Source organism: Labrus bergylta, chromosome 20 (assembly GCF_963930695.1).
Source record: "Labrus bergylta chromosome 20, fLabBer1.1, whole genome shotgun sequence".
NCBI lineage: Eukaryota > Metazoa > Chordata > Actinopteri > Labriformes > Labridae > Labrus > Labrus bergylta.
In genome coordinates, this window is record NC_089214.1 from 22,679,071 (window position 1) to 22,701,874 (window position 22,804).

General features: G+C 42.3%; 1 protein-coding gene across 1 annotated transcript in view; it reads left to right on the forward strand.

The window, feature by feature from the left end:
- The first annotated feature begins 219 nt into the window (after positions 1-219).
- LOC109992652 (uncharacterized) overlaps positions 220-22,804 on the forward strand; it is a 75,355-nt gene continuing 52,770 nt past the window's right edge. Inside the window, exons 1-3 of the mRNA XM_029279592.2 lie at positions 220-1,387; positions 1,709-1,804; positions 4,145-4,326. Of these exons, the coding sequence (XP_029135425.2) occupies positions 1,743-1,804; positions 4,145-4,326 (244 nt within the window). The 5' untranslated portion in view covers positions 220-1,387; positions 1,709-1,742. The remainder of the gene's footprint in view (positions 1,388-1,708; positions 1,805-4,144; positions 4,327-22,804) is intronic.

The window sequence follows — 22,804 nt, forward strand, 5'->3', positions numbered from 1 at the left end:
TTTTACACAATACTTCAGAAAAGAGGATATTTATGACGTGAATTAGTCCTGTCACACTCACAGCAGCTTTAAAATTTATTCCAGACACTGAAGAGATGAATCCCAATACATTTCTTACATTAAACCCATGAATTATTTATATTTTTTTGCTTTGAAAGTAATAACATTTTCGCAGTTTTTACGGAGCGCGTGAAGCAGCTTCTAAATATTTCCCGCCGAGCCAGCTTGGTTTCCATAGTTACATCCACTGAGTTCATTAAAAAATAAGCTAACTCCCGTCCTGCGCGGTGTTATACTCAAGATAAGTTCGTAATTTTTCGGTTAACGGGTTGTTGTAACGAGCCCCTCCGGTCCGTGAGCTCCGTCGGCCGCGAGCAGCCTCGGTGTGTGAACGCGGAGATCTGTGCCTCAGCTGCCCTTCGCGTGTGATCCCTCCCCTCCATAGACTGTAAATATTACCCTCCCCTCCATAGTTCCCCTCACGATGCGCGGCTGCAGGCTCGGGTCGGGCTGGGCTACTGCTGCTTTCACGTACGCCTCGTAAATACCACGATTCATCACTCATTTATCGAAGAAAAAATAATTTAAAGTCGATTTTAAAAACAGCTGTAACAGGTATGGGACGCTAAGACAATCATTACTTATTTAAGTTTTTCAATTATATTATTTTATTTATTATTTTCCATAATAGCGGACGCTTCTAAAATTAAAACGTATAAAGTGGTAGCATCAAAACAGAGACAAATTCCTTTCATTTCTTGAGCTGGGCTTATCAATTTACTCAAACATTTAACAATAATAATTATTATGTTATGTATTGTTTACATTTAGGTCAATATCGTATGGAAAATAATTACACATATAGAACACACGCAGTCATGTGTAAATTGAAAGACCGTTATTTAAAAAAACAGAAAGGCCTTGAAAGCAACATCGACTAAGCCGTGTGTGTGTGTGTGTGTGTGTGTGTGTGTGTGTGTGTGTGTGTGTGTGTGTGTGTGTGTGTGTGTGTGTGTGTGTGTGTGTGTGTGTGTGCGCTCTCCGCTGTTTGTGAGGCACAGAGTTGCGTGCGAAGAGCTCGACATGTCATTCAGAGGAATCCGCCACCTGAAACGCGAGGAAGTGAAGGCGACTCAATTGGGTATAAAGCATCAGCCAACATCTGCCCCGAGCAGTGCAAAGCTGATGAAAACATCAGCTCGGAGCTCGTACAGGACCTCTGCGCTTTATTTTATTCTCTGTTTTAATCTCTCCTCTTGGATTTATCATTTGGTTTCACCGAGCCGGTGCACCCGGGGAGACTCATCTCTTTTTGTGCAACTTCACACAAGAGTGTCTCCACACACAGCACTATACTGGAATTAACTCGTACCCACCGAGATTTCGGGTCAGTGTTTTTTTATTATTTCACGTTTTGTTTGTTAAATTAATTGCATTATTATTTACAGGAATGTAGCACACTAAAAATATTGATCAGAGAAGATGCATCATGCAGCCTTTGAACTTTTTATTTTATTTTGAGGCTTTGCGTTTAATCTGAATATTTCACTAAATCACATGTTGATTTGTTTGCATTCTTAGTGCAGCCTAATAAGGGTTATTTCACTTTACTGTTTGGGGTGGCATGACGTGCAGCGACCAGTGTGGACATGTTTTAGGTATAAAGTTTTGTGTCATTAAAGTGAACGTGTGTGTGTCTCCCCCGCAGGAGCGCACCTGTTACCTCCACGGAGAGCAGGATCATGATCCCTCCGGGAGACTGCATGTATGCGGGCAGGAAGAGGAGGAAGCCCATCCAAAAACAGTTAAGAAGCTGCTCATTATTTCTGTTCAATCATGTTTTATCATGCATGTTGATTAATAATATGCAGGGGAAACCTCACTCTCAAACTTTCATTAAAGATATTGCTAAAATTATAATTTACAATCACAGAAAGTTCTGACTGACAGCAGCATGAAGGAGTTTAAAATAAAGTCCAGTTTTAACAGAAATAAATGTCGCTGTAATTAAATTAATATTATCACAAATGTAGCTTTGAATTTTTTGTTTACAAAATGAAAAACTATAAATATTGTTCATGATCTTCTATAAAATAGTTTATACGCCCTCATCTTAAAGCAGGATTATTTGCAGTGAGTTTATAACCAGCACACAGTTGTTGTTGTTGTTGTTGTTTACTTTTTGTTGACTTTGCAAATGTGTGTGTGTGTGTTTACAGTCAGAGATTACAGAGTGTGTGTTTTACACTGTTTCAGGCGTCTATGCTTTAAGTTTCAGAGGGTGAGGGTGTTTTTTGGGACAGTCTTGTCAGCTGATGTGATGAATAATAAATGGTTGAGGAGGTTATGTAAGATTTTAGGAGGAGGTGGTTCTAATTTAACTAGCTCTGTGGCATTTATAAAGTTTTCATGTTTGTATGTTTGCGGCTGATCTGGGAGGAAGTCTTTGCAGCATCAAACTCTGTATGTGCACTGATCGGGGATATGGGATATTGTTTTTTAAGACACGAGACATTTCAGGACTTAAATTAATAATTATGAGGCTCCTTTATAGATTGCTTCTCCATTTTTATCTTGAGTGTTTAAATGGATGTTTTGCAAAATTTAGATCTTTGCTTCAGTTGCAGAAGAAGTAAAGTTTAGACCTGCAGAAATCTGAGCAACGTGGATTCTTTTATTGATTCTTCAAACTAGCAGATCAAATTTTGAGTCCATAAGCACAAAACAAAAGTGTCCTCGATGGACAGAAGCTCTCAGCTGTGGGAACATGAGCTGATCGTTACATGTACGGATCATGTTAAGTTCAGCTGACAAGCGACTCATTAAAACACACAAATAACTCTGAACATCAGGGGCCGTTTATGGTTGTTCAGAACGCTCAGAAAATATCTGAACAAAATGTCAAATAACTCTTCTAACAAGTCTGTGAGCCACAGAGGATCTCTGTAAATACACACATATCATTTTATATTTTTCATAATGTTTCAAAGTGTGGAGAGATGTTTGTCAGGTGCTGAAACTTGATCATTTTCTTATTATAAAGGAATGAAATAAAGAGACTTGTTATTGTCGGACATGAAGAATCAGTGTGGTGCGTGGCGTTCACTTTAATCTGTAGAGATGACTCTTTATTCGGTCATATGTCTCAGTGTGGGTTTCCAAAGTGAGCACGAGTCCTATAAAAACATGATCAATTCGTAATAAATGTTCATCAACATGACAGGCAACTGTTTGGAAACTTTTTCAGAAAACAAAATCAAACCAGGACGAACATTTTGTCCTTTTTTTATTTTAATTATGCATCAGGCGTTCCACCCCAGAAAGGAAAGTTATTAAAAGAAGAGGTGTGAAAGAGGATTTTTTTAATGTAGTTTGTTGAAATGTGCACATTTAGTACAAAGATAAAACACAAGCTCTGCTACGTTAGCTCAAACATGAAGGAAAGATAAGATTTCTCTCGTCATCTATTTTGAACTTTAAAGTGAAATGTTACAACTATGAAAATAATCACACTTTTTACATCATGTCAGTTAAATTTTTTATAAAACCAGAAGAGCACCAAACTTTACAGAGGCTGGAGAGTTTTTAGTTTATTGTGTTGTTGCACTGACGTCCCAAAACCCTGAGCGCCTCTGATCTGCTGGACTTCGACCGGACAGAAAAGTTTAATACCCTATGTCTCCACCTTTAAAATTTAGTCCCAATTTTATGTAAGATTTATGGATTAAAGTTTCAAATGATTGAGAGAATTGTCGTATGAGAGCTGACTCTGTAAGCTGTAGAAGAAGTTTTGTGTCTTGTTCTTTTGATGACTTTTAAACTGAGTTAATAAATCCTCGTCTGCGTGCAGCTGTCGCTAACTGCCTGCTGAGGTGGTCAGATGTGTGTGAATGATGACGCTGAGATCTTTCATCTGAAATAATGCTTATTTGACTTCTGATTATCTTGAGTCCGTCCACACAAACCCCTGTGTGTGTGTGTGTGTGTGTGTGTGTGTGTGTGTGTGTGTGTGTGTGTGTGTGTGTGTGTGTGTGTGTGTGTGTGTGTGTGTGTGTGTGTGTGTGTGTGTGTGTGTGTGTGTGTGTGTGTGTGTGTGTGTGTGTGTGTGTGTGTGTGTGTGTGTGTGTGTGTGTGTCGTTATCAGAAAGCCATCCTCTGCCAATGAGAAAACCAACCCGTCCAAGCGGCACAGAGACAGGCTGAACGCCGAGCTGGACCGGCTGGCCAGCCTGCTGCCGTTCCCCCCGGACGTCATCTCCAAGCTGGACAAGCTGTCCGTGCTGCGTCTTGCCGTGTCCTACCTCCGCGTCAAGAGTTTCTTCCAAGGTAAGAAAAACAAACAAATCTAGCTCCAAATTTAGACTCCCAGCCTGAGGTAGAAAAAAGGTGGAGAGGTGGTGTTTGTAGTGGCAGGTGGAGGAGCTTTGCTTTGCTGTGTGTGTGTGTGTGTGTGTGTGTGTGTGTGTGTGTGTGTGTGTGTGTGTGTGTGTGTGTGTGTGTGTGTGTGTGTGTGTGTGTGTGTGTGTGTGTGTGTGTGTATCTGCTGCTGTAAACCTGCACACACGCTCACAGCTACTTCATCACAAACACCTTCACCCTCCTACATTAGCTCTGCTGTGCTTTTACTCCTTGTTTACTGTTCAGGCCAATGAGGAGGACGCGGGTGTTCATGTGTGTTCAATCCAAAGATGCTCTCATACTTTGCCCCCTTCATGTATTTAAATTGTCTTTTTTTAGTTAAATGAACCCAAACATAGTCTTCTTCAGATACTTACATGATTATACAAGCCTGTCCCACATGTAAGGCCTAAAGACAGGATGCTTCACAAATCTCTCTTTATTGACATCGTCAGTGATGGTGATACTAATATTTCACAGATAAGTTATCTTGTAGTGAATCTTGTGTGCAAACTTTGGGACTTGATTTGTCCACGTCGTGTGCTGAGATGATGTGTGACGGTCAGAGACTAAGAAGTAGCTGAAGCAGCAAAAAGCTTTGTCTCTGATGCTTCTATCTTTTTATCATCTGTCAGTCAGGGGGAACAGGGGGAACACTGCTCTAATCGAGCCTTAAACTGACACGTGGTCACTGGTGAGAAGAAGACAGCACGATGAATGACAGGAGAATCTCTCATAAGTTTCTGGTGACGTCATTCGCTCTAAACGCAGACGGCAGAGAGTGCATCTTCGAGCTTTCTCATTCTCTTGTGTTGCAGCCTTTTTCATTCTGGGATTATCTTTTTTTATAGTGTACAAATATTCATTGTTTCTTGTTGTCTATTAGCATGCTCAGTAGTTCTTTGTTAGTCATTATCTAAGTAATCCAGGACAGAGTGAGAGCAGGCCGGTGACTACGTTGTGTTTCCTGCAGTAATAAAATTTCTCCTCGATTATTGTCCACCTTTATTTGCTCTGCCCTGTTCGCTGTTTAGCTTTTAAGTTTGAAGCAGAAATATAAATCAGTGAAAAAAAAACTAAACCAAAAATACATTTGTATCAGGTTTATGGAGGAGGAGAGGTTGTTTTATTCTGTCACACTGGGTGGATATAAGGACTGTTATTTATTTATTTCAGGTGATAAATAAAGAGGGGGATACATGTTTGTGTTTTAGTTGTAAATAAATCTGAGAATTTGTTTGAATAATTTAAGAATGAATAAAAGAAAAGTTAGAAGCAATATAGGGGATATATGAGTTTTACTTCTACCCTTTCCCCTTAAGACATGTGTTACTCTAGTTTTGTTTCTTTTTTAATTTTTTTAATTTAGAAAAATAGTCATTCATTCATAAGTCACAAACTGAGTAGAACATCTTCACATCACACTTTGCGTCTTTACAGCTACGTCTTTATGTATTCCTGGTATCAGGAGCGGCCTGGTTGTAGAATATATTCATGCAGAATAAGACGTTCATAAAGAGCCTGCATTCTTCTAACTAACTACTTCTTGGGGAAAGTGTGGTCTCTATTCTTCAAGTGGTGGCATGTTAATAATGAAAGGTTTCTAAATGTATCGAGGATGATTTGTGGAAGTATCAGTGAACACATCACCATAGATACGAGGTGTTATTCGTCTGTTCGTCCCCATCATCCTGCCGTGTGTTGTCATCACATTTAATTAAGAGCCACAATGAAGCCCACGCTTGTTTTCCCACCCTCCCACCATCCCCTGAATGCCTCCCTTCCTCTCCTTGCGTTGCTCCACAGTCAAATATTCATGGCTCACTTTAGAGCGTGTGTGGTAGGCGGCTGCTTCTCTCGGGACAGAGATTAGTGGCACAGCTGGAAAGACAAGGTGAAGTTTCTTTATGTTATCTGAAGGAGAATGAGCAGCTTCCGTTTGTCTCTGGAGTGAAAAGTGTGTAAGTGTAGTGAGGATGAGGTGAGAGAAGGAGGCAGAACGCTCACTGCCTCCCTCGTCCTCGTGTCTGGCAGAAACTCCTCATGCAAAGCGGTTTTCTCAGAAAAGTTTGCGAGGGATTTGTGAGTCTCTGACTGACTCAAAAGTTTTGCAGACTTCTCCTTCTGGACACATGGGGCTCTCCTCTTTCACCTTCCCCTCCTCTGATCCTCGCAGACCCCTTAATCTTCATCATCTGCTGCCCTGGTTTGGCATGGAACCAAACAACTGGCATCCTCTTGGCCTGAGTCATGCAACATGCGAGAAACACACACACACACAAACACACAAACACACATGTTAATTTGTTTTACCCTGAATGCTCGTTTAGCTTAGCCATCACGCAGAGTCACAGGTGCTAATCGGACTTATTAAAGGTGCCTTTCCTGGATAAGGGATCACGCAGAGATAAACTCCACAACCGCTGTGTCGATGAAGAGTGATGCTCAGGGGGCTCAGAGCCAAGCGAGCACTGTCACAGTCCTCCATGTTAGAAGGTTTAGTCACGGGTGTGAGACTGCTAAAAGTGTTGATAAGGCTTTATTGAAAGTGGGGTGTGATGTTGCTTTGACATCGCTAATAGCTTCCAGAGGTACAGGATGTTTTTAGGCACCTATTTAAGATGTTCTTCTGCGAACGCTTTGCTTAATGCCAAAGCCCTATATTTGTTCGCTCCACCTCTGCTGGGCGCCTTGTTATCAGTGGCAGTAGTGACCAGCTTAACTGCCCTTTGATGCTCTGCTAATGAGATTAATCAGAGTGGAACATGAGGGATTTTGGCATGTGCAATCTCTCCTCCCTCTCTCCCTGTGTGGTCACCCACACGGCTGCAGTTTTTCAGCTGATATTTAAACATGCAGTGCGACCCGAGCCTCACTGAATCTAACATGAGCAGAAGTACATTTCCACATCCGTCCTGTGGTTTGTCACAACAGTCATACTTGTGACTCACTCACTGAGAACATGCTATAAAAACCACAAAACCTGTTGCCTTGAGTTTCGTTTGTATACAGGAAGAATAAAGATTTTTTTTCTTCTGATGCAGTTCTCCTTTTAGTCCACTAGGGGTTACTGTGTGAAGTTCTTGTGATGACTTGTGTCCACTTCAGTTATGACACACAGGGTTTGGCTGCAGGTTGGGCTGCATCTTTTGTTAGTGCATTAATGAAACGCAGACTTACTGACTGTTTGGCTCCATTATAAGACATTAATCTCATGCACCGCGCAGGACGAGAAATAAACCGTGCAGCAGGTGTTGTCAGAGATTCTACCTGTTGTCTCTGTTGCGTGACTGCTGAAGGGTGGAGCGCTGTGAACAGTGTGTACCTATGAACTGTATGCAAATATCCCCCCAGGCTGTGTATATCTGCCTCTGTGTGTGTGTGTGTGTGTGTGTGTGTGTGTGTGTGTGTGTGTGTGTGTGTGTGTGTGTGTGTGTGTGTGTGTGTGTGTGTGTGTGTGTGTGTGTGTGTGTGTGTGTGTGAGTGTGAGTAAATAAAAAGCAGCATCAGAGACAGAGATTCACTGGAGCTGGTTTCCCTTATTCATCATATTCCACAGAGTCAGTTGTGATGTGTTTACAGGCACAGAGAGATATAAGGCATGCCCTGAGCTGACTCCATGTTAAACCTCACATGTATCCAGAGTCAAAAACAGAACAGGAATAAAGTTTTTAATGCATAAGGACGCACTTTAAATCGTTTATATTTATCGTCCTTAAATAATTTAGTTTAGTCTGCCTGCAGGGTGCAAATATCCACTGGAGGACATGTTCAACAGAATGTAGTCAGAAGAGTAGAAAAGAACACAAGCTCAAGTCCACTGACCGTTTACTTTGCTGTCTTTGCACGGTAGAAGTGCACGTTTTTTTTTTTAATATGACCATGGCCGTGGCTCCATGGTAAATCAGGCCAAGCGAGTCAAAAGAATCAGGCCACAGGTCCAGAGGGGAGTCTTTAAAAAAAAAAAAAACGAAACAGAAATCATCAGTTTGTAGCCTGCAGCCTGTGTGAAGCTTTTTGTCCTATGTTTTTAATTTTTATTTTAGGTCAGGAGATCCATATTTCCTAAAGCGAGAGGGTTGTGTGTGTGTGTGTGTGTGTGTGTATGTGTGTGTGTGTGTGTGTGTGTGTGTGTGTGTGTGTGTGTGTGTGTGTGTGTGTGTGTGTGTGTGTGTGTGTGTGTGTGTGTGTGTGTGTGTGTGTGTGTGTGTGTGTGTGTGTGCGCGCGCGCGCCCTCTCTCTCTCTCGCTTCCATGTTTGGTCCATAATTGCTGAGCTTGTTAAATATTTACCCTCAGGATTAACTTTACCTCCTCCTTTGTCTTTCTGCCCCGATTGTCTTTATTTCTCCTCCGGTGTGTGTTTTCTTTTGGAGTCCGATTGTTTTTCACTGCTCATTATTTAAAACTAGAATCATTTTAGTTTTGTAATCAGGTTATGAGCGTTTACGTTCAGAGGGGGTCAGGTAATGAGAGGCGAGGCTTCAAGGGGATCTCTTCTCGTTAATTAATTTGTATTTTTGCTGCTGATGTGCTGACAGGAGGATGTTTTTTTGGATTTGAGTCGTAATCACCTTTAATATCGTCTCTCATTAATCCTCCTGAGCTCCTGGACCAATGAATGAAACAAGCTTGAACTACTGCAGTATCTGTCAGTGTTCGTGATGACAGGAAGGACTCAAAACATGAGTTTTTCCCATCTGCAAAAATATCCCACGAAGCAAAACCTTTAAAGGAAGAATGTGCGACTTTAGTTAACTCGTAGCTTCACATTGCACATAAACTGACACAGAATGACCGACATTTAAAAACGCTTACTCGCCATTCTCCCTGTTGGAGGTTATAGTTCTATTAGATTGACTTTAAACCGTCTGTTTGAAGGAGGAAAAGTTACAGGTTGTTGCTTTAAGTAGCTAAGGGAGAGTAACCTTCGGTGTAGCCTTGCTGTAAATGTTTTTATGGACCGGGACGCCGACCATCCATCTTAATGTTGAGTTTTTCCCCCCGAGCTAAACACGTGATGTGATGTCCTTTCTTCCTTTATATTAACACAACCTGACAGGTACATTTGAATGTGTGAGCTGTATGATTGTTTGGTTTGTCTGCAGACTGCATGTAGTATTTTTGTACTCGCCCTTGCTGCTATTTCGCACCGTCTGTACTGTATTTTTTGAAGAGGTGCGATGGAGGCTTATTTTGACGGCGTCTGTCACCGTCTCCGGTCTTGACCCTCGCCGCACTGCGATCAGGTTTCCCATCAGCTCCCTGGAAAAAACGCGGCGTGGGCCCGATGCCACATTTATTTCTTATTGCCCGTATCCACTTCAGTTTGCCCTCATCGTCATTCCTGGATCACATGAGAGGAGTTTATCCTTCCAGCTCCAGACTAAACCCTGAGCATTGACTGAAAGGAATCTGTTGTTTTGTGGACCTTTAAACCAAATCACCCTCATTTCATTGCATTTTTACATCAATTAGTACATTTTAATTTCCACAGGCTATGCTCTGATGGATACTATTAAGTACCTGGGTCCCCTAAAGGCTGCTCATAGCTGTCTGTTCTAATAAACATCAAGTTTCAGTGGCAGCAAAGAGATTGCAACTTGCTGCATCCTAAGATTCTCGTCCCGACACGTACTGTGTTAATAATCAAACTGTAGAGGAGCGACCAAGATTACAATGTATTTGAGAATATTCAGAACTGTTGCAACAAGTTTATGAAAACAGCAACAGAAATTTATAGAGGACATATTATCCCCCTTCTCCACCTTTTCAAACAGTCCCGTGTGGTCAATATAACATGAATCACCACCATGAAGCACCAGAGGAGGTTTGTGACTCTGTATAAACCAGCTCTCTCAGAACGCTGCGTTTTGGTGTGTGTGTCTCTGAGTTTTCCTGGTAGACATCACTCCTCTGTAGAGAGAATAAAAATGGAGGACCTGTGCAAAAGTTTTGTTCTAGTCTGGGTGTGGAGTCCATGGGTGGAGATACCAGGGGCGGGGAGGGGATTACTTTTACCAGAATCCCACTGTGACATCACAAGGAGAGCACATTTGAAACAGAGCATTTTTCTCTGTGTTGTAACACTTATGCAGACCACAAACAAAGGACTGGATGGGTTTATTTCACATTTTGTGGGTCTGTAGACACTCAGGTTACCCAAATATATGTTCAGCAACACTGTAGAAGAGGATTTTTCATAATATGTCCGCTTTAAATTGTATGTTTTTCCTTATTTCTTTAATGAATTAAAGAGATCTAAAAATCGGTTGGGACTCGTCTTAAATGTTCCTTCTGCATCACAACAACCTGAAAATCAACACAACTTGTTCTCTTTGTTGTCAGTCAATAATCTCCCCTAAGAATCATCATAACATGCCTTAAAACTAAACAAAGCTCACGTCTACATATACTCGTGGTGGAAATGAACCCACATCACTCGGAGAGGTGTATTTATAAGTGTGTGTGTGTGTGTGCGTGTGTGCGTGTGTGCGTGTGTGCGTGCGTGCGTGCGTGCGTGCGTGCGAGCTCTCAGTAAAGCCCCACCCTCCCTCATATCTGTCAGGACGATGACAGCGAGCAAGAACACACACACTGATGTGATGAGAGACTCTGGTGTAAGTCTACCTGTCTCTGCCAAGTTACTGCTACACACCATCCGTACCACAGCGTTTAAATGAGCCCGATGCGTCTGCGGTGCTGATCTCCGGACGCGTGCCAGCCTCTCTCGTTGTATGTGTGTTGTTGTCTGCCTCTAACTGCTGTCTGAGCTGTAATAAAAGAGGAAGAGAAAGGCCACAGAGCCGCAGACTCGCGCCAGGCATACGCCACTCGTGACGTCAGCCGGTAGACAGCACACGGTTTTGAAACTAACCCTCCATCGTGCAATAGAGGAAGGAAGCAACAGGAGAAAACAAGCAGTCTGCATCATTACTCTCTCATGTTTGAATCTTAACAGACTTCACAGATGTAAGCACCCTCTCTCCGACTATTTGGGTTAATCCTTTTCATGTCGAGTCTGTATCTAATCGAGTCAATACAAAGTTCAGAGCGCTCGATTTCCCAGAGAGGAAAGTGCTGCAGCGTGATAGCTCTTTCTGAATGGAGCCTTTGCTGAGGGGTGAAAATGGGTATCAGGTCACATTATAGTCTGACTTTGTGTTTACTAGACTCTCAGTGACCTCGCTCTTTTTCCTTCCCCAAACTCAGCAACCCGAAGGCAGACAAGACGGCAGGGCAGAGCACCATGAATCAGTACGCCGCATAGTCCGTAAATGAAGTGAAAAGGTTCAGCAGTAGAAAGGTCAGCATGTGGTCGACACACTGTTGTTTTCAAAAACAGGACGTCTGAATCATTGACTGCAACCAACTGTTACTAACATTGCTAAAAACTATTGCAAAAGATATGATTTGCAGCTTGGCCACCTTCTTTAGGACAGATCTTAGAGTTCAGACCTTTGCATGTTTTTACCCTGAGTCATATTTGGTTTGCTCCTTTAGGGCGATATTTAGAAGAACTAGGCTTGTCATGATACCAGAATATTAAACTTTGTTATGATACTAGTGAAAATCCAATTATATCCAAACGTCTTCTGATCCCACAGCCACCAAAATAAAAGTCCTTGGCACCAAATATCGAGAAGCAACCAACATTTTTTCAAGCTTCGGTTCTTTTTCGATACTTTGGATTTATCAGAGAATTGTTTGAAAACACGAACAAGTATAGAATATTTTGACAACCTTTCATCAAACACACTTTATTTTCACTTCCTCGCTGAAGGCTAGATTAAACAATCGCCCCTTGTTTTCTTCTCTTTATTGTTAATATTTTAGTTGCCCGCTTCATCCAGCAGCCAGTTAGCTTAGCTTAAAATAATGTCACTTTCATACATTGGTTTTTAAGACAGAGTGATCACTTTGATATGACATAAATATAAAGTTAGAGGTGCTGGTTGGAGGATTTATTACACTTACATGACAGACCTCCAGCTGTTTCATGCTTTTACAGACTCTTTTTACACAAACACAAAACTCCTGAAACTTTCCCAACATGCTTTGTCCAACTCCCGCAGCGTCTTTTTTTTACAGGGGAAAACTTCCTGCTGTGAGGGACGTGTGAGAGAGCATCTCAGGTCAGATTTCAGATTCAGGCCATCCTAAAATCTTCCAGAGTGCATGTGTGAAAATGGCTCAGGTTAAGCTAAGCTAAGCTAACAGTTTGCTGGCTTTATTTGTGTTCATACCAGAGGTAGAGAGTTGCATCAATCTTCTCATCCATCTCTCTGCATTAAAATGAAAACTGCACGTTTCCCAAAATGAAAAAAACGATCCTCAAACATTTTTCCTGCGTTGACAGAGTGTAACTTTGGCTCTGAGCCCGGCTCTGCATCATGGGCGGAGGGTTGGGAAACACCTTTGTCGGCTCCTTTAAAGTCATCATCCACTAACGAACCTGTTTCAATATTTATGTTTGATATATGTTTGCATATTTGGAAAAAGGGCAGAGCAATAAAATCGTTGTTATTTAGTTCTAATGAGTTTTCTTAACAGATGTCAGGTCTCGTCATAAATCAATTATTCAAAGTAGGTTTCCCTTCTTCGTATGTGTTATGACAAAGCTCGCATCTGTTGGACCATACTTTAATAATACAATCTAAATGGACATCCAAGTGTTTGGGCACATTGGATGACTTCAAGGTTTTAATGAAATGTTAAACGTCTGTCCTGAAGACTCCTCTGGGGTATTATTTTTTAAAAGCTTTAACGAGGGTATCAATGACCAAACATATGAACATGAAGAACTTCTGTACAACAGCTTTAAAGACTAGTTGTAGTCACAGACCAAAAAGCTGGAGAACAACAGTGAAAAGAGACAAGCTCCTCTTTGAGTTCTTTCAGGGAACTCGTCGAGGTTGACCTGTGGCACCAGTATCATCATAAGATCCCACGTTGTGACATCACACTGAGTGATCGGCTGCACGCCTCATTAACCCGTTTGTTACGTCTGTCTGTACCTTTTTTGAAGTGAACACTCAAACTCAGTGAAGGTCGAAGCCTTTGACCTTCCCCCTTGCCCCCGTTGTTTGACTCAATCGCGGCGTTAGAGCGACCAGCGGAGAAGAATCAGTTAAACTTCTGGGGTAATTAGTCTCAACTTGAAGAGGAGTAAATCAATGCTGGTTTTTGATGCCGGACGATTGCATATTTTAGTCCTGTGGCACGCAACGCACCAGTGCCCCAAAGGATGCTGGGACTTCTGCCACTCATCAGCCCATCATATCAGTTAAATGTCAGATGTCACAACAAGCCTGCAGACAGATACAAGCAGACTGGCCAGCGCTACTGTGCAGTTGGTGGCACGCCATCTCCAGTTCACCCTCTTACATTATGAACGATACAAGGTGATGCTATAGATCACTTTTTATCCATGCAGGTCATATTCTCTTGATTTATTTTGACACTTCTTGAGATTATAGCGTCTTCTTACTCTTCTTATTGATTAAGAGCGTAAAGGGAGACAACGACTCCCAACGCAGCGCTCTCTGCGTGATGCCACTGAAGCACATCAAATTTGCTCTTATGCGAGATTATCATCTTCACACGAGAGGTATAGAACCACTCCGTCACCCCATTTCATACATTTCCGTACCTCCTCCTACTCCTCTTCTCGTCTTCCTCCCTGTGGGGTTCTGCCCTTCTGTTTGTTTTGCTGACCCCTGTAGAAAAAAAAAAAGAATCACCTCTCATCTCCATGTGCTCCATGAAGAGTGCGTGATCAGGCTAAATGCCAGTGCTCAGGCTTTTCTCTCCTTCCTCTTTCCTACACATGCGATGTCTGTAAATCCGTGCAGCAAGCTCTGTATACAAAGGTAGATGTATGGCTGCTTAATCCGTTTCCCCTGTAAATGTTGATGCTTTGTTATGACTATAAGCTAATGCCACTGCTCAGGGTCTCATCATTCCTGTCCGGTATTTTGGCCTGTTGAAACCCTGCTCATTTGTTCTCCATGGGGTGAGACAGTGATGTTGGTTTTTTTGTTTTAAGCTACACATGAAAGAGCTTCAAATTCGACGATTTGCATACCACAAATAACCAGTTATTTGGTTTTACTGGGTTATCTTTACCCTGGATTGACGGTTTTTCTTGCTATTTTTGCTTTATTTCCTTTGTTAACCGTTTTGCACCAATACACCAAAACAAATTCCTTGTATGTGTAAATGTACTTGGCAATAAAACCCGATTCTGATTCTTATGATTGGAAAAAAACTGGGTCACTAACCAGTCACCGAGTTTTAAGCCAGTGTTGGAGTTGTTTTTGGAGATATAGTATGAAAGTCAACTGTTGGGCTCTAACTCACAGAAAGCATTAATAAGCATTTACAGGTTTTGTTTGATTGGGACCCAATAGTTTTCTACCTGTGGGTACTGGGTAATGTCGACCATGTGTTTCTCTATGCTCTTCAAAATCAAAGATAGTGACACTAGTAAAGGTATTTAAGTGTCTATCAGGTCTGATTTTGTTGAAGTTCTCTGCATGTTGTTGAGAGTAACCACACAGGCACTAGCTGCCTGTATGTTTGCAACCAAACATACAGTTATTACCCGCCTAATGATTCATGCTAAATTACACATTAGTTGCATGTCGGCTCGCTCTCCCACCCTTTCGCATGTGTGTTGGCCCCCTCAGCCACACAATAGCTGTTAACTAGTGCAACAGGGCAACCATTAAAATCCCTTGTATGTGTCGAGAAGCATGAATGGCGGAGCCGCCGTATGCGTTTAGGATCCTCACAGCTAACTCATTAGTTGCTTGAATCAAAGGCATGACACTGTCTTTGTCCCTGCCTGGCCTCTCGTGCCACAGACACTGAACTCGCTTGAGTGGAGTTGGACTGTGTTGGCTCGGGGGGGGGGCCTGTAGAGCCCCCTGGGATCACAAAAGGCCATAAGTGAATTACTCAAATCAGTGCCGAGGGGGGCCCCCCGTTAGACGCTAACTGTAACAGCTAGTGGCGGCCGAGCGGCAACGGGAGGTGTGTTTGTGTGCAAGTGTGTGTGTGAACAGACGGGTAGAGTGTGTGTTTGAGTTTGAGTGAGTGTGAATAGACAGCCAGGGCTCATGCAGAGGGAGCAGAAGCCTTTGTTGGCCCAACACTATTGTTGGAAGCTGTCTTGTGTAATTACCGCCACAGCTACCGCCTAGCGCGCCGTTCTGCCTGCACAGAGCACACAGGGACGGGGAGGGAAGCGACCAGCGCAGCAAAGCCCCCGGAGTTTAACTTGAAAATAATATCATGGAAGCACTTTAAGCATGCAGCACTGCTACAAACACACTGACTAATCCCAGAGGCTGTTTAACATGGCGTTTGATATCATTGTTTAAAGAACACACATGCTGCTCTGAGTCTCGTCTTGATGATAAAATGATCTCCATACTGGGCTGTAATGATCTCAGTGTCAATAACAATAAATCATCTCCTCCTTAAGTTTAGAAATAAAGGCAATCTGCAGTTGATATTATTGAGCGTTCAAACACTTTTACTCCTGTTAGTGTGTCATGCACATCCCTGTTGCTTTGTTCATCTCTTTTGTTTATAACTCGTAACATTTGACCAGGATTTAACTCATTAAATAATGAGATTTTCATCAATGGACAGTGGATAGAGTTAGAAATTGTGAGAGAGAGAGAGAGTCGGGAATGATGTGGAAAACAACATTCTCTTCTTGAGACAGAGAGAGAGAGAGAGAGCCCTGTCTAAACTTCACAAATACATTAACAAAGATTTTTTTACCAAAGCGTAGGCAGTGTGCAGGAGTTTGCCTGCAATGTTTGGTCATTAAAAAACATGAATTTAGCCAATATTGGTAACCTAGGACTTCTGTTTTTGTTACTGTAACATTGAAGAAAACCGTCATCAAAATGTGTGGGACACAACTTAATGTGTACACCACAGACGCCCTGTGGTGTTGTCAGGCTGCAGTCAGGAAATGTTTTAACCGAACATTTTTCTCAAATATGTTTTGATTCATATTTAGATCAATCATTAAGAGAAAGCTCTGTGTTTTTGCAACATTGCCAAGCCCTCTTCTGACTTCATGGTGTACATAAGCTGTAGTTATTCTGCAGGTAATGAAGGGTAATGAAGTATTACAGTCATATTTCTTATTACTTACATTTGTTCTGCTTCTGGTTTGCAGTGGCTGAGCTTTTTCACATCACTCCAAAAAACTTAAATCCAACTTCAGCCCTTTTGGCTTGGATTAACTTATTTCAAATTTTTTCTCATTGCTCCCTCACAACAAACAAATAGACTTTGTTGATCTCCATGCAAACATGCAATATGGCTTACAGATCGAGCACCGCCCAAAGCCACATGTTGAAAGCACATTTGATAACTCATTAAGCCTCAGAACAGTCGCTTTTTTATTTGTTGTGACGTTCAAGCAGAGAAACGGCTCCCTGAGTTTAGGAAAAGTTTTCGGGGTCTGTTTATTGTGGGATTACTGAATTTGAGAATCCATTTAGGAACAGAGCAGGAATGCAAACGAACAAAGGCTCGTAATGGGCCTTGATTGGAATTTAGCATCCCAGAGCTAACCTAATCAATAGCAGCATCCGCGATTCAGACCGCCTTTTGCCAAGCCCGTCTGTGTCCCTCTGTTGTCTGGCTTGCATGCTTTTAAAGACTGAACACAAAGAACTGATTGATAAACGATTCACTTTCCTGAACTGGACACTGGCTGTCATCCTGACTCAAATGGCCACCAGTTTCCTCCCAGTGAACACCCAAGACCTATTAGCTACAGCACAACCAATTTAACATGGCCACCCGCATAAAAAGCTCACTGGTGTCAGTAATGCGATCTGTTGATGACTAAACCGAGCGGATGGAGAGGCTATTCACTGTGGCTGATGGGTGAACTCAGTGACACCGCTGCTCTGGCTCGATGTGGATCAACAGCACAGACCAGTAACCAGCAGGAAGTATAAGAGGGAACTCAAATATTTTTAAATGTGGAAAAAAAAAATCCAATTTTTTTTTTACATATTTTAGGGTCTAAATCACAACAAAAATGTTTGGAATTGCTCCAGTAGATTGCTTGAGCCAACAGCTGTGAAATGTATTAGCTGCCATGTAACCTCACAGTAGGTCCGCTAAAGAAGCTTGTGGACTCAGATTATCTTTCAAAGTGTCAGACAAAATAATGAAATGCTTCCTACAGAGATGGACCCTTTTTTTGTAAATAGAAAGATGCTTGTGTAAATCTGAAACAGCTGTGAACATCGTCCTCTTCAAAGCCACCAGACTCTATCGACAAAAACAGCTTTTTTTTATCCTGCAGCACAGCGGTGTACCGCAGTGTCATGTGGTTTATTTTAATGTGTTACAGTTGGTTAAAAAATACATTTTTGCATTGATTTGATGATGTATTCACCAACTTCCACCACCAGGGGGCGGGGAATCCTGGGAGTCTCTCTGCTACTCCCCGTCCCCACCCATTAAAATGATGACCGTAGTTAAGATGACCGAGTTGACCGTAGTCATGACAACCATCTGAAACCGACCTGAGGAAGAGAATATGTTTACAGACGAGTTAATGTATCAGAGTATAATTTAAATTATTTTTTTATCACAGCAGCTCATACAGCAACAGGACGGTAGCTTTCAGTAGCAGCTCACGCTTCCTTATGCAGCGCTATTTGATGTAACATCCGGTGTTTCCATGGCAACGATAAACATGTCGTGTCTGTCATAGCGGCTCAACATGGCTGTGGCCATGAAAAACACACGTCCCGTTACAGATATAAAATAACAGATTTCTCTGGCTTTGATAACTGTTGGAAATGTTTGAGTTAATGAAAGTATTCAATAAGAAATATATATATATATATATATATATATATATATATATATATATATATATATATATATATATATATATATATAACAGGTTTCATACATTTTTTATCAATTTAGATTTTTTTTGTGTAAAATTCTACATATTGCACATTTAAATAACTGTTTTTGTCAGTGGGGTCTTGTGGATTTTTAATCACAAATGTAACAACAGTTTCTGGATTCAAAAAGGGGAACCTCAATCTACAACCTCATAGGAATTAAGGTTGTCAGAACTTGTGATACGTCTTCGTAAAGTAGTGAAACTTTCATTAGGCGGGTGCATTGGCTTTGGTACCTAAATGTTGCCATGCCAATGTTTTTGTGATTCAAACAGTGTGCAGGCGTTTGCCTGCCACTTTCCCATCATTCAAAACAAGAAATGACCCAACATCGTGGGCCTAGAACTTCTGTTTCTGTTGCCGTGGTACCAAAACAGGTATTGAGTTTTTGGCACCTGAATGCATCATGACACTGGACTGGAAAACTGTCAGCAAAGCCACAAAGAAGGAAGGCAAGGCAAGTTTATTTATTTATATATATATATATATATATATACTGTACATATACCACATAGAAGTTTATAAGAAGTGCTAAATACTTTATAAATCCTGTCTTTTTTCTGCAAGCATTCAGTGTGTTTAAAGAGCAGCATTCAGGTGAAAGTGAAGAAACCGAAATATGGGCCTTTTGTAAATTATATTTCTGATAAGAATCAGGGTCATGCTTGTTCTCTGAAGGGTTCCTCATGTACTACAGGTCTGCCTGTTCTTACTGTACATCAGAGCGTTTGTTTTGTCTGTCACCACCGTTTATCTTAATTGCAGCATGCTTCAATGTGCGGCAGTGGCGGCAGCCCGGTCTCTGCTGCAGTTTCCTGATGTAAATCGATACGTTTCCATGTGGTTGGAAAGATCACTAAGCAAAGGTGGCATCTGACCCGATCCAGCTCGATACGCTAACTACCGCCCGCCAGATGAGGTCCCCTTTCATCAGTGCTTGATATGGGGAAACAGGAGCGCGTTACTCGCCTCAGTAAAAATAGTTCCTTGGATCATGTCATATACAGTTAGGATTATTTGGAGAAGCTCAGAGGGCCGATCCATTTTTCAATCTTTGACTTACCGTCCTGTAAATCAACCAAATTAAACCGTTATTAGCTAAATATATTGCTTTATTTCAGTGGCAAAGAAGGGCTAATTAATGAGGACTAGAGAATGTGAGGCAAGCGTTTTTTTGAAAGCAGCCGACTCTGCTGCACCCGCTGCTCAGGCTGAACTCTGATTGAACTCCCGCTCTCCGCTGAATTATGATCGAATGAGTGAGCCTCACTAAATATTTTTTGGATGGGGAGAGACACAAGCAGAGGGCACGCAGCAGGATATAGAGGAGATTAAGACAGTCCCTTCTTTATTGAGTCGGGCAGCACAGAGAGAGACACAAGGAAGTCAATCAATCACTCAGCAGCAGGATGCCCTCTGACTCGACAGCGTCCAGGCACATTGTTAAAGAGGAGCAGCTCTGCAGGGCTAAATGTCTCACCCAGGCAGCCAGGTACCCAGTGAGTCAGGATGGAGAGAGTGTGTGTGTGGAGAGAAGGGTGAGTCAGAGAGAGAGAGAGAGAGAGAGAGAGAGAGAGAGAGGGAGGGAGGCGGTGGTTGCGTGACTTGTGCTTGTTTCAGCCCTTCAGCCCCCCAGGCTTTATTTGTTAGCCAGGAGAAAGGAAGGTATATCTTAAGTGTTCAGCAGTAAACAGAGCCATGAAGAGGCCTAATGCTTACTGGGATTTATTTGAGATGTGTGTGTGTGTGTGTGTGTGTGTGTGTGTGTGTGTGTGTGTGTGTGTGTGTGTGTGTGTGTGTGTGTGTGTGTGTGTGTGTGTGTGTGTGTGTGTGTGTGTGTGTGTGTGTGTGTGTGTGTGTGTGTGTGTGTGTGTGTGTGTGTGTGTGTGTGTGTGTGTGTGTGTGTGTGTGTGGGGAACACCGAGGGCAGCCGAGCACGCTGCCAAGCCAAACAAACAGCGTTTTTATTTTAATTAAAATGTCAATATTTGGCTCCATCGATTTAAAGTTCAAATGACACAAGTCAAGGTGACAATATATTGATATTTATTTTTTGTGACAAAGAGTTTTACAGCGATGCATTGCTCAGTTTAAAGCAGGCCCTAATATTCTTTATCTGACACACTTAGCTCGGTGATACCCACACTAAACTGATCCAGTGCTTAGACACGTCATCAACCTTCAGCCGTTGTATTTTCACCTCAACTCAAACTTAAAAAACGCAGCTTTTCTTGATACATTTAACCTCTCGCTTGCCAACGAAAAAGTCCAATATGTCTAATGATCTGCAGGGATCTGTTGTCTGTCGCCGAGCTCTTTGTGTTTGTGACCTTATTAGAAAAGGAGCACGGAGCCTGCGGACCTTTCAGGGGCGAGCTCAGCGCTGATCTAATGACTTATTCATGGGTCACAATGGCACGACCTCTTAAAGACGCTACATGACAGAGAGCACATGGATCAAGTCAGATCATCATATCAGGTGCAGGAGCTCATCACGGCTAACGCAGTCCTATAAGTGAGCTCTGTGCTGACGGGGCGAGGGATAGTCTGCTGTTTGTTGAATTCAGAGGCAAAGAGGCGGATGTTTTCGACAAAGGGAAGCAGAAACAGAGAGAAGTAAAGAAGAGGAGAAAACGACAGAAAGAGGTGCTGAGGAGAAGTGTCAGACTGTGTTTCTGTCCCAGAGGATCGTGTTTAAATTGGCATGTTGCAGGGAGAGCACTGTTAGACTGAATTTAAACAGCTGCAGGCTTCACCAACAGCAACACACACACACACACACTCACACTCACACTCACACTCACACTCACACTCACACAAGCACACACACACTCACTCATGCAAACACACACTGTGGCCCTCCCCTGCTCTAAGTTTGCGTGCGGAGCTCGGAAATTCTCCATGCTAATGTGCCAGGGTTTGTTTTCATCATCAAATTGCAAATGTTTTAAATATGCAACACACACAGACACACACACACACACACACACAGTACCCACATTATCCAGTCAGAGCATTGACAGTCTAATTCTTGTTTTCATTCAGTTTCATCCGTCAAATAAAAAGCTGAAGCAGCTTCCACCCTTGTTTATTTTTCAGACACCACTCCCATCATTTTTAAATCATATATAATCTCTAACGCAACATTTTTTGACCTTTTAAAGAATCTTAACGCTCACCCTGCCGGCGGTGGCAGCGGCATCTCCACATTAACACGTGTGTGACTTTTCAAAGTGTGGGAAAACAATGAGAAAACACAGTGGAGGCTTAGTATGAATGGAGACAGTGCAATATGGAATATAAAGCTTCAGTTCAGATTGACAAATACACAAATAAGACTGCTAATTGTTTATTTATTTATAGTTGAAAAATAGATTTGGAGTCACAATATTTGTAATAGTGTTCCTTTAAAGAATTCCTTCTTCACACAAACAAAAGAGCCAATAGGAAGCAGCCCTGTGTTCTGTGAGGAAAGTGAATAAAAACCTGCTCCACAATAAAAGATTTAAATCTGAAAGCTAGATTAAACAGTTTAGTTCCTGTAGTGTGTGAAGAGCAACAGTATGACCTTTACAGCCACACCACACTAACAGATTCATTCACCAACAACCAGAGTCCTGACTCTAGAAACTGGAAGCCTCGTGAAATCTTTGGATGCTTGGACGACGGGCAGGAACAAATTGAGAAGTCAGAACTGATTTGCAGAGGTCGTTGTGCTTACTTCTTCACACAGCTCGCTGCCCAATCGGCTGTCCTCGGGGTTCCCCCCACATAACAGGACATCAGATCTTAAAATATTAATCATGTTTAATATTTACGATTTGAAATTGGGATGGCCCTGATGTCCTTCTGAGCAGATGGGATCACTCTTAACGCCTCACGCCACAAGAACATCTGACAAGATCTGAACCATGAAAAAAACATTTTTGGTTAAAAAAAGGTCTTCCTCTAAAACAAAAAGTTCTCTCTCTGCAGGGATCATTTCTGTAATGATGTCAGACACAACAACCGGAGCCTGTCAGGGACAAAAACTACTTTGAGTGGATGCATTAATGAGTAAAATCTCAAGGTTTGAAACGTACTAGAGGAAACAAAGACTCCCAAACTGGGGAGGGGGGTGACCCCTCAGTGGGGGTTGGAATTATGCCATGGGGGATGCGTCAAGGCTGAATAAAAACAATGCACACAGTTCTGCACAGCTAGCAGGGGCCCTGCAGAAACTGTTTGGGAACCACTGCTGTAACCTCACCTTTTTGCTCCTGGCTAGGAGCACAACAACATGCACCTGGGCAGTATCTTTCAAGTGACCCTCCAGAAGTCTGCCGCCCCCCTACAGCCCAATGGCCCCCACTACCACAGAATCGCTTGCAGCGGCACTGTGTAAAAAGCTGCTGAAGTAGAGCGAGATCTCACCTGATTTTTGGCTGATGCGCTTACTGCCCT